The sequence below is a fragment of the Protomyctophum parallelum genome, assembly GCF_964188405.1.
Source record: "Protomyctophum parallelum genome assembly, chromosome: 13".
NCBI classification, from domain to species: Eukaryota; Metazoa; Chordata; class Actinopteri; order Myctophiformes; family Myctophidae; genus Protomyctophum; species Protomyctophum parallelum.
The window spans coordinates 22,720,628-22,733,325 of NC_139708.1; the positions used below are offsets into that span (position 1 = coordinate 22,720,628).

The 12,698-nt window shown below is 41.6% G+C and overlaps 1 protein-coding gene across 1 annotated transcript in view; it reads left to right on the forward strand.

The window, feature by feature from the left end:
* The window catches only part of mybpc2a (myosin binding protein Ca), a 68,232-nt gene that overhangs the window by 15,810 nt on the left and 39,724 nt on the right, over positions 1 to 12,698 (forward strand). The window contains exon 2 of the mRNA XM_083779012.1: positions 5,094 to 5,112. Coding sequence (XP_083635138.1) covers positions 5,094 to 5,112 — 19 coding nt within the window. The remainder of the gene's footprint in view (positions 1 to 5,093; positions 5,113 to 12,698) is intronic.

The window sequence follows — 12,698 nt, forward strand, 5'->3', positions numbered from 1 at the left end:
AAGTGAGCAGTGAAAGATGTATGAATATACAATGTTGGATAACTTGGATTCTGTCCCTGGACAGCCGCCTGTAGTAGTGGGAACTTTGATTTGATTGATTTGGAATAAATAGCAGCTCACCAACCCACGTACAGAACAGTTGCTCCAAACTGAAAGCTCAGTGATTTCAGAGAATCTCACGAGCTCCTCTCCTTGTGCTGAGACAGTCCCACACCCCAGGGCAAAAGATGCTTCCTTGCTTTCTCTGTTCACTGTTTACAGATGAGCTACTGTAGTCCTACTCATTTTGTAGCTACTACGGTATTTTGAAGTAGTAATGAATGAAAGTCAGATGTCAGGAAGTACTACCCGTTCATATTGGTTAGTACTTCAAGGTGCTGTCAGCTTATTGCGACCGCAGGTCGCAGTTAACTATGAAATCGTGCATTTCCCGTCCGTCAGTCAGTCAGTCAGTCAGTCAGTCAGTCAGTCAGTCAGTCATGTCCCATATGGTCATGCCATAATATGCTATCAATATTGGCCAGCAACTCTACATCACACCTCAAACCTGACTGACCTGTTCTGACATTCCATATGTTGATCCTCCCTCTTCGATGTCCCCCTTTTGACTGATACCTGTCCATTCAAACTCTAGACGGGCCCGCCCCAAAGTTATTAGTGCCCGGCAGCCGGCAGCCGGCGAAAACTAGGGTTCTCAACAGGCCCGAAAATTAAGGCCCTGTACACTCAAGCCACCCATAGATCTCCATATATGGAGCTGACCTGTTCTGACAATTCCATATGTTGATCTGACCTCATCAAACCCTGTACACTCAAGACATGCTCCATAAATGGCCAGTACAGAATTAATTCCATATGTTGATCTGACCCCCCATGCCAAAGCGCCAGCGCACGCCCAGCAGTCTGTTGTCTACCAGGCGGATATGTTGATCTGACCCCCCATGCCAAAGCGCCAGCGCTCGCCCAGCAGTCTGCTGTCACCCAGGTGGATGCGTGCACGCAACCTAGGTCGCTTCTCGCTCTCAGGCGTCTTACTGGTTATGCTGTCAAAAACTATTGTCTGTATAATCTGTAGAACAACATTTCTCATCTGCAATGACAAACTAATGTGAGTCTGTGTATTCACTGCATGTTCATCTCAATTCTATATTGGAATGATGGTTATGTAGCCATAACCATTCCTAATCAGGAAGTGCGTAATCATTATCACAAAAATCAGCAAGTTGATGTCATTGCTATTTCTACATTAGTATGCAGGGGCAGTGAAGCCCTTTTTTCTTGTCTTTGATAAATAGATGGTCATTAATGCAGGAAAATATATTGGACAGTTTTCCATGTCCAGTAAAGATCTAGTAAAAAACTAATATCATTAGAATTCCTTTCGCCATCAAAAACATCACCACCAGTTTAATGTGGACATTGTATTGAATACATTACATAATGTTTTGGAATACCCATAATGCAGTGGTGTTTGTCCTGCTGCCAGTCACCTCTGAGTTTCAAAAAGGAGAGACACAAAGGAGAGACACATACAGTACATGGCAGAGAACTGGTTACCATGGCGATTTGAAGGCATCTACACTAGTACTTAGTGTCCCAGACTGTTGTCTCTCTGGGTCAAGGCGGGTTTCTTAACAACAAGGCGTCCTTCCACAATGTCATGATGAGTGAAGAGTGCGAGAATCCACATAAGCAGCACAGAACAGTGCCATTCCGTCAAGACTTCCACACAGGATGGAGGACTACAAGTAATCTTCACTCCAATGACCCACTTTTCTCTCATTTACGGGGAGAGGCGTCATGCCAAGGCAGGGAACCTGGCCTAAAGAAAGCTTCTAATGCAGAGTGTGTGACAGCCCCTTCTTTAGGATGTTAAGCTATGGGGGCGATGCCAGAACTAGAGCTAGTGTGTGCTGAGACGATTGCCGCCTCGAAAAACAAACCTTAACCAAAATAGACGTGTTGCCCTCTCAGTATGCCGGGCGCACGATGCCAGCCTCGAGTGCGAGCGCTAGCGCCAAGGCCATGTCTCTTGATATCTTAGAACCACCATCAAGTAGGGCTCATGGGACGCTGGTTCTGCAGTTTCAGTCGCTCCTTGTTGTGGGGTCACTGGGGGATTTGAGAGTCCGAGATGACTGGTTGTTGAGGTGATGTCCTCGTTTGTCGCTCAGAGAAGGGTCTCTTCGTGTGTGTTTGCTGACTCCCAGTCCTTGGGGCAACGAAGCCTTATTTTGTTGACACTTTAGTTTAGCGCGGAGCCCTAAATGAGGGCATAGACTTCACGAAGGATTCAAGTGGAGTGTACATACACTGCTGACATAGTTAGACTGTGCAGCCGTGTGTTAGTTCATCTGCCAGACCGAAACTCATTCTTAATCTGCTATCTCATTAGACACCCTTGAGCTTCTAAAGTAACCTAGATCTAAGACCCTGGGACTTTGATGTACTTATCCTATCAAATGCATTTTTGTCTTGAGGCCGTCCCTTTCAGAAAAAGCCCCCCTTTTTTTCAAGGCCAATTATTCCTCATGATCTCAGAAAAGCTCACTTATATTTATCTCAGCCTTATATTTATCTCAAACTCGCATGGTTTCTGTAAACCATGCCTTATTTGAATCTTGCTTTATTCCCTGCTGAAATCCAGCATTCTCCATTTTGCCAAAGGCATATACCCCACAGAAATTGTTAAGAAGATAGCAAGGTTGTCTGAATGTAAAGTCTGTGTTTCCTTTTTACCGGTATCTAAAACTGTATATTTTGTAAATATGTTGGTCCAAAACTTTGAAAAAATTTGCCTTTTCAAGATGTACATATTATGGTACACTATAATAACTACACAAATGCATGAGGTTGTAGAAGCACGATTATGCTCCATCTTGCGCCACCCTTATCCCTCACAATGTCTCGATGACATTGAGACATTGTGAGCTTGTAGATCGGCTAGGTTTTCTAAAATAGTTAAAAATGGAAAAAGAGTTTAGGGATAAGGGTGGCGCAAGATGGAGTATAATCGTGCTTCTACGACCTCATGCATCTGTGTAATCATTATAGTGGAACATATTTATTTTTGTTCCATGGGGGGCGGGGCAGCATGCAACACAGCTCTCTAGCCTAAATCGAACCGCTGACGTTGCAGTTATGTGCACTATCCGACTGCGCCCCATTCAACCAGTGAGCTTAGCTTACATAATGAGCGCGCTAATCTACACATTATCATAGATACATGTTTGGCAAACGACGTGCTGTCACTTGTGTATGGAAGTAATTCACATGTACTGTTCTCATAATGACTCAGATCACAAGACATGGTATGTTTAGATCAGTTACCCACCTGTGTTTCAGCTCTTAAAGGACCACTTCACCACTTTTCAACCTATCTTCATATAATAGGTCCTCACTAATAATCATGATACAATGGCACGACTTTTTTCTACTCAGTCTGTGTCTCATAGGAGGGCTGTGGGCAGTTTAGAAACAATCTTCCAGTGACATCATCATTAGGCACATTATTTTTTAAACAATATTTTTTTACAAAAATGTTTAGATTTTCATTATTGTGATAACGATGGCTTCCATTTTTGCATTGCAACTTTTCAGGACTAGAAAGCCTGCAGTTTTTATTAGCTTTTATTCCCCATCGATGATGTCACTGGAAGACGGTTTCTGAACTGCCCACAGCCCTCCTATGAGACACAGACCGAGTAGAAAGAAATTGCGCCATTTTATCATGATTATTAGTGAGGACCTATTATATGAAGATAGGTTGAAAAGTGGTGAAGTGGTCCTTTAAAGACACCCATTTTTAACATCATCTTCATTTAACTGGCTTATTATAAGAATACGCCATTCGTGTCACTCCCTCTGTGTCTCAGATGTGGCCTATAGTGTGGATCAGTTCTGAAACCTTACTCCATGTAAAGGACATCATCGGTTTCCTCCAAGGACACGATCAGTCGCAAGATTTCAAACTTAAAAAATGGTAATAATAATAATAGTGAATGATGCAAGTGCAGCGACTTCTATTTTAGTGTGCTAACTTTCCAGGAAGAGAAAGGCATGTAGTATAGTTTCCATTAGCTTGCAATAACAACCGATGATGTAATTGGAGTAATGTTTCTGAACTGTCCACAATCCACAGCCCACCTCTGAGACACAGAGTGAGTAGACAAAAATGGGTGCATTAGTGAGGGAGTGAGGACTAGGAAATAGGAATGCACCGATATGGAAATTCTGGTCCGATACAATGTTTAAAATAAAACTTTGTCCGATAGCCGATACCGATGTTGGTTCATTTAGTTTTCAATGTTATTTATTCTCCGTTTGTGACAGGGAAACAATTATTAATTATTACAAAACATAACTGTTGGAAATCTTCAGCTTGCTATAGGCTGCAGATAACCAACGCCAATGCCAGTGTTGAATTTATTCAACAACAGATCAGCCATGCCAAACATGTCAAACATTGGCTGATACTGATATAATCGGTGAATCCCTAGTGAAGGACCAATTATACTGTATCTGTAGATATGGTTGAAAATGTGTACAGTGCTCCTTTAAGAAATGAACTATCTGACACTGCTGCTGCACTGCTGGTGTTATGTGATCCAGAGCAATGAGGATGTTTAAGTGCATTTACATAATTGTTGTTTAATTACAGCAGGCCAGGGTGATAAGACAGCAGCATCCCCTGCTGGTAAGTCCTCTCATGACACCTAATCCAAGCCCACGAGCTGTTCCACCTAAATCCAATTTACACCATTGAGTTATGCATACAATGAGTGATTATGTGGTTAAACTGTAACCACTGAAAAACTAATTTCACAATTCATAACGTATGCATCATTTTATTACGGTTTCAATTTCTAATGGACTTTTTTTCTCCCCTCTCTTTCTTTGTTTCAGACAAGAAGGGTAAGACAAAAACAAAAAGGTTTGGTTTTTCCTTTGCAACACAACGTGTGTGTGTGTGTGTGTGTGTGTGTGTGTGTGTGTGTGACCGTGCGTGCGTGCGTGCGTGCGTGCGTGCCCATATCATTATCATCCTCCTCATTCTCATTCCAAAGTGCTGTATGTTTTCCCCTCATCCAGAGAAGCCAGCAGAGGAGGATGGTAAGACCTTCACATCAAATAAATAATCACAGAAGATGTTCTTCTGTGGGAAATGGGACTGAGAGTGGAGCTGCATGAGTGTCTCTCCATCTGTCACAGACGCGTCACATTTACTGCTTGAGAATAAATGTGCTGGTTATTGGCCAACGGCGCAGAAACATAAATTAGGGCTTTATAGCTGTCAACACTCAAGCACTTGACCGAAGCCCTTGCTCCCTCTCGCAATTCACATTAAAACACCTAGAAAGGTGTGCAAATCTCTGCTAGGAGGCATGCCCTAATAATAATAATATAATAATAGCAATGTAGCAGTTACATTTCGATCTAGTGCCATGAAAGAGTAGCGTGACATGTGAGTACCAGTCTGTCTCTGGGTCTCTCTCTCTCGCGCGCTCAGGGGCATGTAATCACAATGTCTCGCTCAGGGGCATGTAATCATGTAATCACAATGTTTTGGGGTTGTGCACGGGGGCAATGGAGCGAAGGGATATACCCTAATTCCTAATAAATTATTCTGATTGCATAAACATATGGGCGCTGTGGAAACATCTTTGGACACTGAACACATTTAAATGGTAAATGGTGCATTTATATAGCGCCTTTATCCAAGGCGCTTTACATAGATTGTGCATTACATTCACCCATTCACGCACACGTTCATACCCCGATGGCGGCGGAAACCATGCAAGGCACCAACCATCACATCAGGAGCAATTAGGGGTTCAGAGTCTTGCTCAAGGACACTTGAGGGAGGCTGGGTTCGAACTGGCAGCCTTGCGGTTACCATCCAGCCACTCTACCCCTGATCCACCGCCGCCCCTTTAAAAGTATAGTGTGGCTTGTTGTCATCATCGCTGGGACAAACAAAGGATAAAGTTACCATAGTTATTATCAAAGAGGTGGTTATGGGTGTGATAATGCCACGATGGCGGTATCTGGCGAGGAGTGATACTGTGAGCTGACGAGTTGAGGACAGACAGGTGTGTTCACTGTCAACAGGAATGAGGTGACGATGAGGTGACACTGAACAGGTGCACAGGAACAATGCGCATTGGTGGAAAGTACAACTAAGTACATTTACTCGAGTACTGTACTTGAATACAAATTTATTTTTATTTTGTTTTAACTTTACATGAGGTCGGCCAATTTTCGGTACTTTTACTTCTAATCCACTACATTTCAGATGCAAATATTGTACTTGTACTCCACAGTACACTGCAGTTATTTGACAACTTTAGTTATTAGTTACTTTGTAGATTTGGATTATTATTACAAAACATTAACCACTTCAGCCATATATACATTTTAGCCATTTGAAAATAGGCAATCTAGCGGTCCAGGCCCCAGCAGGGTTTCGATTCCTACTCCTGACGGACTTTGCTGCGTCATGCTTGTGCCCCCCCCCCCCCCTATCTCTCTCCTAATGTTTCCTCTCAGCCTACTTTTCTCCTGTCCCTCTCTCAAGTATTGATACTTTTACTCGAGTAAGAAATGTGAATAATCTTTCCACCAAGCCTATACAGTATATGTATACGGCATAACGGCAAGACACAGGCACAGAGACACAGTGGAGAGATAACAGATCTATATGGTATATAAATACATTGGTATAGTCATTCATTGGATCAACGCGGCCACCATACTGGTCCGGTCAAGTTGCATCTCCTCACGCTCATATGTCTATATATGGGCATAGCAGTGGGCGTGGTTTTCTGGTTCCTCTGACAAATCTCCAATTCATTTTTCCCATAGAGATTTACAAAAACATTTATATCAATTATTATTATTTTTTTTTGTGGCTTTTTTCTGCCTTTATTGATAGGTTGAAAATAGACTGACGGGAAATGGGGAGAGAGATGGGGGGGGAAGACACGCGGCAAAGGCCGTCGGGATCGTGGGCCTGCGGCACGCCGTCAGGCTGGCTCAGCAGCCTATAGAGTGTCGCAGTCCCTCCCCCTTTCAGAACAACGAGTGGCCCAGGAAATGAATCGCAATGCATTTTGACCATAGGCATTTCTTAAATTATTTATTTAAAGACCTTTTAAGCGTCGTAAGAAGCCAACTCTTGTCGTGACAAATCATGACAACACACACAATATTTTGGACCAAACAAATAATTACAAAGAAGAAAAACAACAAAAAAAGTGTTGTAACCTGCCGGTTTTTTTCTACTTTCTAATTCTTTGTTTGGTCCAAAATATTGTGTGTGTTGTCATGATTTGTCACGACAAGAGTTGGCTTCGTACGACGCTTAAAAGGTCTTTAAATTAATAATTTAAGAAATGCATATGGTCAAAATGCATTGCGATTCATTTCCTGGGCCACTCGTTGTTCTGAAAGGGGGAGGGACTCGACACTCTATAGGTGCCCAGACGGTTGAGCTAGCCGTCAGGCTGGCTCAGCAGCCTATAGGTGCCCAGACGGTAAGCCTATAGAAGCCATCCAGGATCCTGGTGAATCATGACCAGTATACTGTATACCATTTGATTCTGTGAAAATAAATAAATAATAATATTTCATTATATATACTACTATTTAATACCCTTTGTTTTGCGTTTTTCATTTTTTCACAGAATCAAATGTTTTATGGTCATGACTCCCCAGGATCCTGCATGGATGGCTTGATTATAGGCTTAAAATAATTGATTTAAATATGTTTTTGTAAATCTCTATGGGAACAATTAATGGCCGATTTTTCAGTGGAACCAGAAAACCACGGCCACTGCTATGCTCTATTGAAACAATTACTCTGCAATTATAAACTCCCCCCCAAAATGACATACAGTTGTTGTCATGGGCCGATTTGACGCTGGTTGGCCTAGTAGTAACCTACAGTATAGGCGAGAGTAGTTGTAAACACACACACACACACACACACACACACACACACACGAGCAGACAGTATAGTGTTTGGCGTGCACTCATGGTCCACTTATTCATTTTGAGGACATGTTTTCACACTTATTAGCCGCATAGATTAAAATTAGTTAGGTGGTAAGCAGCAATCTAGGTTTTGTATTAGTTTTCAACAAGCTTGTGTGCGTGTGTGTGTGTGTGTGTGACTGTGTGTGCGTGTGCGTGTGCGTGTATACGCAAGCGAGCATGTGAGTATGTGATGTGCATGTGTGTGGCGGGGGTGAGTGCGTGTGAGTGTGTATTTGAGTGTATTTACATACAAGTATGTGTATGCATATACAGCAGCCATGCAGCCTACGTACAGTATGTACATACATTTACACTAGTCCTTTGGCTTCCATACATACAAACGGCTCATTGTTACAATGTTTACATTCCTGACATGAAGTCAGGGACGAATAGCTTTCATAATCCTCATGGGGGCCCGTGCCCCCATGATTGGCAGAAGGCCCCTCTATCCTGATTGGATGAAGGCTGGGCCACATAGCCAAAAAGGGTTTTTTTACCCCCAGGGGTTAACATGGGGACAGGGAGGAACTTCTTATATGGTCAGCACACTCTATAGTAGGGAGGATTATTACAACAAAACAAAAGAATAAGTGATATTTGAATTAAGTGAAATCACTGAATATACCTTTAAGTACATTTTGAATTCCGGACTTTTACTTGTAACGGAGTATTTATATAATGCAGTATTGATACTTTTACTCGAGTAAAGCATTTGAGTACTTTTTCCACCACTGGCTGTAACAGAGGGACAGCTGACAGCCTATTAATTGGGAACAGTGCTACAATTTCCTACAATGGGCTGAACTATAGCTTTGTATTGATAATGATAATGTATAGAACACTGGTTCCCAAACAGTGGGTCGGGAAGCATTTGTGCGTCGCTGACACATTTTTATGGGTCCACATTTATTTTTTGTTTCCAACATTTTGTTTTTCATTATTATTTAAAAAAGAAACATTTTCATTAATTAAAAACAAATTCAATGTTTTTTTTCTTCAGTAGTTTCATGAAGAAATCAAAGACAAAACAAATAAATGCCATACATTAGAAAACAAGCTCACCGTGAGCTTGTAGATCTGCTATTTTGGCTAGTTTGGGTCCCGGGGAGACATCAAGTTTCTCTTTTGGTTCTCACGCTAAAAGGTTTGGGAACCACTGCTATTGAATATTTATTGACAGTGATTTCAGGCATACACTAGTTATATAGAACATTCCGGAATATTTTGTTACATTGTCATGTGAGCTTCCCAAGTTCCCATAATAAAGAGGAATTTGTTTTAGTTGAGCAGATGTGCAACTTAGGACTTCCTTCGTTAACTTTGGCGCAATGTAGAATACTTTGTTTGCAAATGTACAACTTTGATAATCATCAGCAAGCTGTTTATGGCATTTGCTTAGCCATTGGCTGGAGAAGATCTGTTTGTTGTAGTTATTGTTGTTTTACAAAGACAGACATTTGTGCGTATGCATATAGCCATAGATGGTGCCAAAGATATACAGTACATTGTATAATGTTACCTCAAATTCAGACCAGGACCGTGCTATATATACACTGATAGTAGTGTGTTTTTGTTTTACCATAGCATAGGTTACACCTGCTAGGGTACAAGATTGTTTTGTTTTTGTCTGAAAGTGCTGCTTGAAAATGTCAAATTGGATTTTCAGCAGTGCTGAAATAATTGTCATTTTTGCAGAAAGGATAAGGGGAATGGAGGAGTGCTTCACTGTACAGTCTGTTCTTACTGTCTGGGAGCTTTGCCCAAAATAAACTCATTAGATTATATCTAGTCACAGGAAAGCAGCACTGCTGCTACTTGAAAACACTACAACAACTTGAGCCCAATTATATCACCGTATGTATTATTTTTCTCTTCTTGCAGTATAGCCTTGATCTGATCAGAGTGTCATTAACCTGGTGACTGGTGTCTCCATTTTCTCAAAATTGAAAGATGTTTTAGGAATTGCATGAGCTACAATGTCACAATGCTTCAAAATGCAACACAAGTGAGCTTGTATGAAAACGGCTACAATATTACAATATTCAGACTGACAGACATATCATAAGGTGGTGGATGAATGCCTCACACATGTCAGTCAGTCAGCCTATAGTACACAGGATTTGAAAGACATGCAGTAATGCCTTACCTAAATTATTCCACAACAACCTGAAACTCTAATCACCAGGCTGAGTCTAAGAATGCCTTCTAAGAAATGAATGGCATATTTCATTCACAAAGTATAGCAGTGCAATGAGACGGCAAATGGACGAGACGTTGTCCCGTGCGTGTGTGCGTGTGTGTGTGTGTGTGTGTACGAAGCACTTGTGTACACAATAGATTTTGTTGTTGCCGAAGCTTTCAGTTGGTTAGATTTTCCACTTGGCATGAGATGCTTTTTGATTTAGCAGAGCCAGAAGCTCGTTGGTCCGACGCGCACCGAAAATAGCAAATCTACATGCTCACACAGCCCGTTGCATTGTGAAACGTTGTGAGCTTGTAGATCGGCTATTTTCAGTGTGCGACGCGATATATCGGCCCTCTACTGAAGGTAAACAATAGGCTCAGTTGCACAAAAGACAGTTTGAGTCGCCTGCAGTGAATAAAAGTGTATACGTTCATGGGTGATTGTTTGCTTGTTGTTATGGTTATGCTTTCCTGTAAGTCTATTAGAATAAATTGTGCTGCCACATTCTGTGCATGGTTTAAAAGCTTTTGTGTCGTCACTCTTTAGCATTCAGAGGTTTATCCTTTTTTGAGTGGTGCAACCACTCCTACAAGCAGCAATGTCCGTGTACCTGTGTGTGTATGTACCTGTGTGTGTACCTGTTTGTTTGTTTGTATGTATGTATAAGTGAGCACCAGTATGTGACTTAATAATAGCAGTAGGGGGCGCCAGAAACAGTGAGAGGGGTAGTAGCAGCAATGTCCGTGTACCTGTGTGTGTGTGTGTGTGTGTGTGTGTGTACCTGTTTGTATGTATAAGTGAGCACCAGTATGTGACTTAATAATAGCAGTAGGGGGCGCCAGAAACAGTGAGAGGGGTAGTGCTGTGTCTCTAATGAGAGAGAGTGAGAGAGAGAGAGAGAGAGAGAGAGAGAGAGGGGGGGGGGGGGGGAATTGCACCACTCAGTTCACACGTGTGTGATTTCTTTCCTTCTATAGGGAAATTAATGGAAATTGCCCTGTGTAGAAATAATAATTTCCCCTTCTGTTTTAGGACCTTTTTTTATTACGGTATTTCCAGTTTCCACACAACAACTAAGCTATATTAATGACATAGTTCAACGTTGAAAATGAGTGGTAATCCCCTTTAAGGTTGTTATTTTAATCTACTATGAAGCTATCCTGTTTCTACAAACGCAAAGGCAAATACAAAGGGGAAAAACATTTTTTTGTCCCTTTGACTTTACCGAATACATTCCTAGATTGATCTAGAAGCAGTAAGCCGATGTACAACGTGGCTTTCATGTTTTGTGCGGCTTTGTTCACAAACTAGTAACTACAACTAAAGATTGGACAGACAGAGGCCATGTCCATGATGTTATCAGACTCTTGTTTTGTTCTTTATAGACATTTAATTTAAATATTAAATGAGAAAGAGTAGAATAGGTTGTGTGTGCGTGTGTGCGTGCGTGGCGTACAATTAGAGTGGGGCGCATGGAGATGCAGTGATGCAATTTTCTGCAATTTGACATATACAAAGACTTTGCGGGGGATTTCTTTTTAAACTTCACTAAATCGGTTTTTGGATACCGTAGTAATAATCTCCCACTATATTTTAAGGTAAATACTGGATATTTAGAGTTTTGTAAATTATTTGTTATTGAAAGTAGAACTTCTACTCTAGCTTCTACACTGCTGGCACTTTTTTCTCAGCCTTGAAATCACTTTAAATCTCACCTAACATATACTACCTCTTGCACTATCAATCTCCTGATTTAGGCCAGAACTGGTGCTTTCTGCAGTTTTTTTTTTTTTTTTTTTTTTTTTTAAGATATTTTTTTGCGGCTCACGCCTTTATTGATTTTTTTTTAAGGGATAGAAAGTAGGCTGACAGGAAACGGGAGAGAGATGGGGGGATGACATGTGGTAAAGGCCGTGTCGGGTCCGGGAGTCGAACCCGCGGCACACCGCGACTGGATCACCAGTCCGGTGCCCAGACCGTTACGCTACGGCCTGGGCCTGCAGTTTCTTTTAAAGAATGATGACATTGTCTGCTAAAGTTTGATCGGGAAATATCAAACGGAATTCAGTTGTTTTTTTTCTAACTATAACAATGCTATCACAAGTATATGGAATGCAATTAAGTGTGTATTACAAAATGCATTTCATTTTCACATGCAACACGTACGCAACATAAGCTGTAGGCCAATGGTTCCCAAAGTGGGGTTCGAGGACCCCCAGGGGTCCTTGAGGGAGTTCCAGGAGGTTCCTATAGCTAGTTTGTAACCAAATGGACCCTTATGGGTTTGTAACCCCTCATGGGTTTATAACTGAGAGTGTATGGAACCAAACGGACCCTGACGGGTCCGCTTCTTCTCATGCTGTTGCGAACTTTTGGAAGAAACCAATAGGAAAGTGGCTGTGATTGATTATTTTGTTAGAATGAATGATACATTTGAATCATAATATGAAATGAGCATAGCTACATATTATAAAAG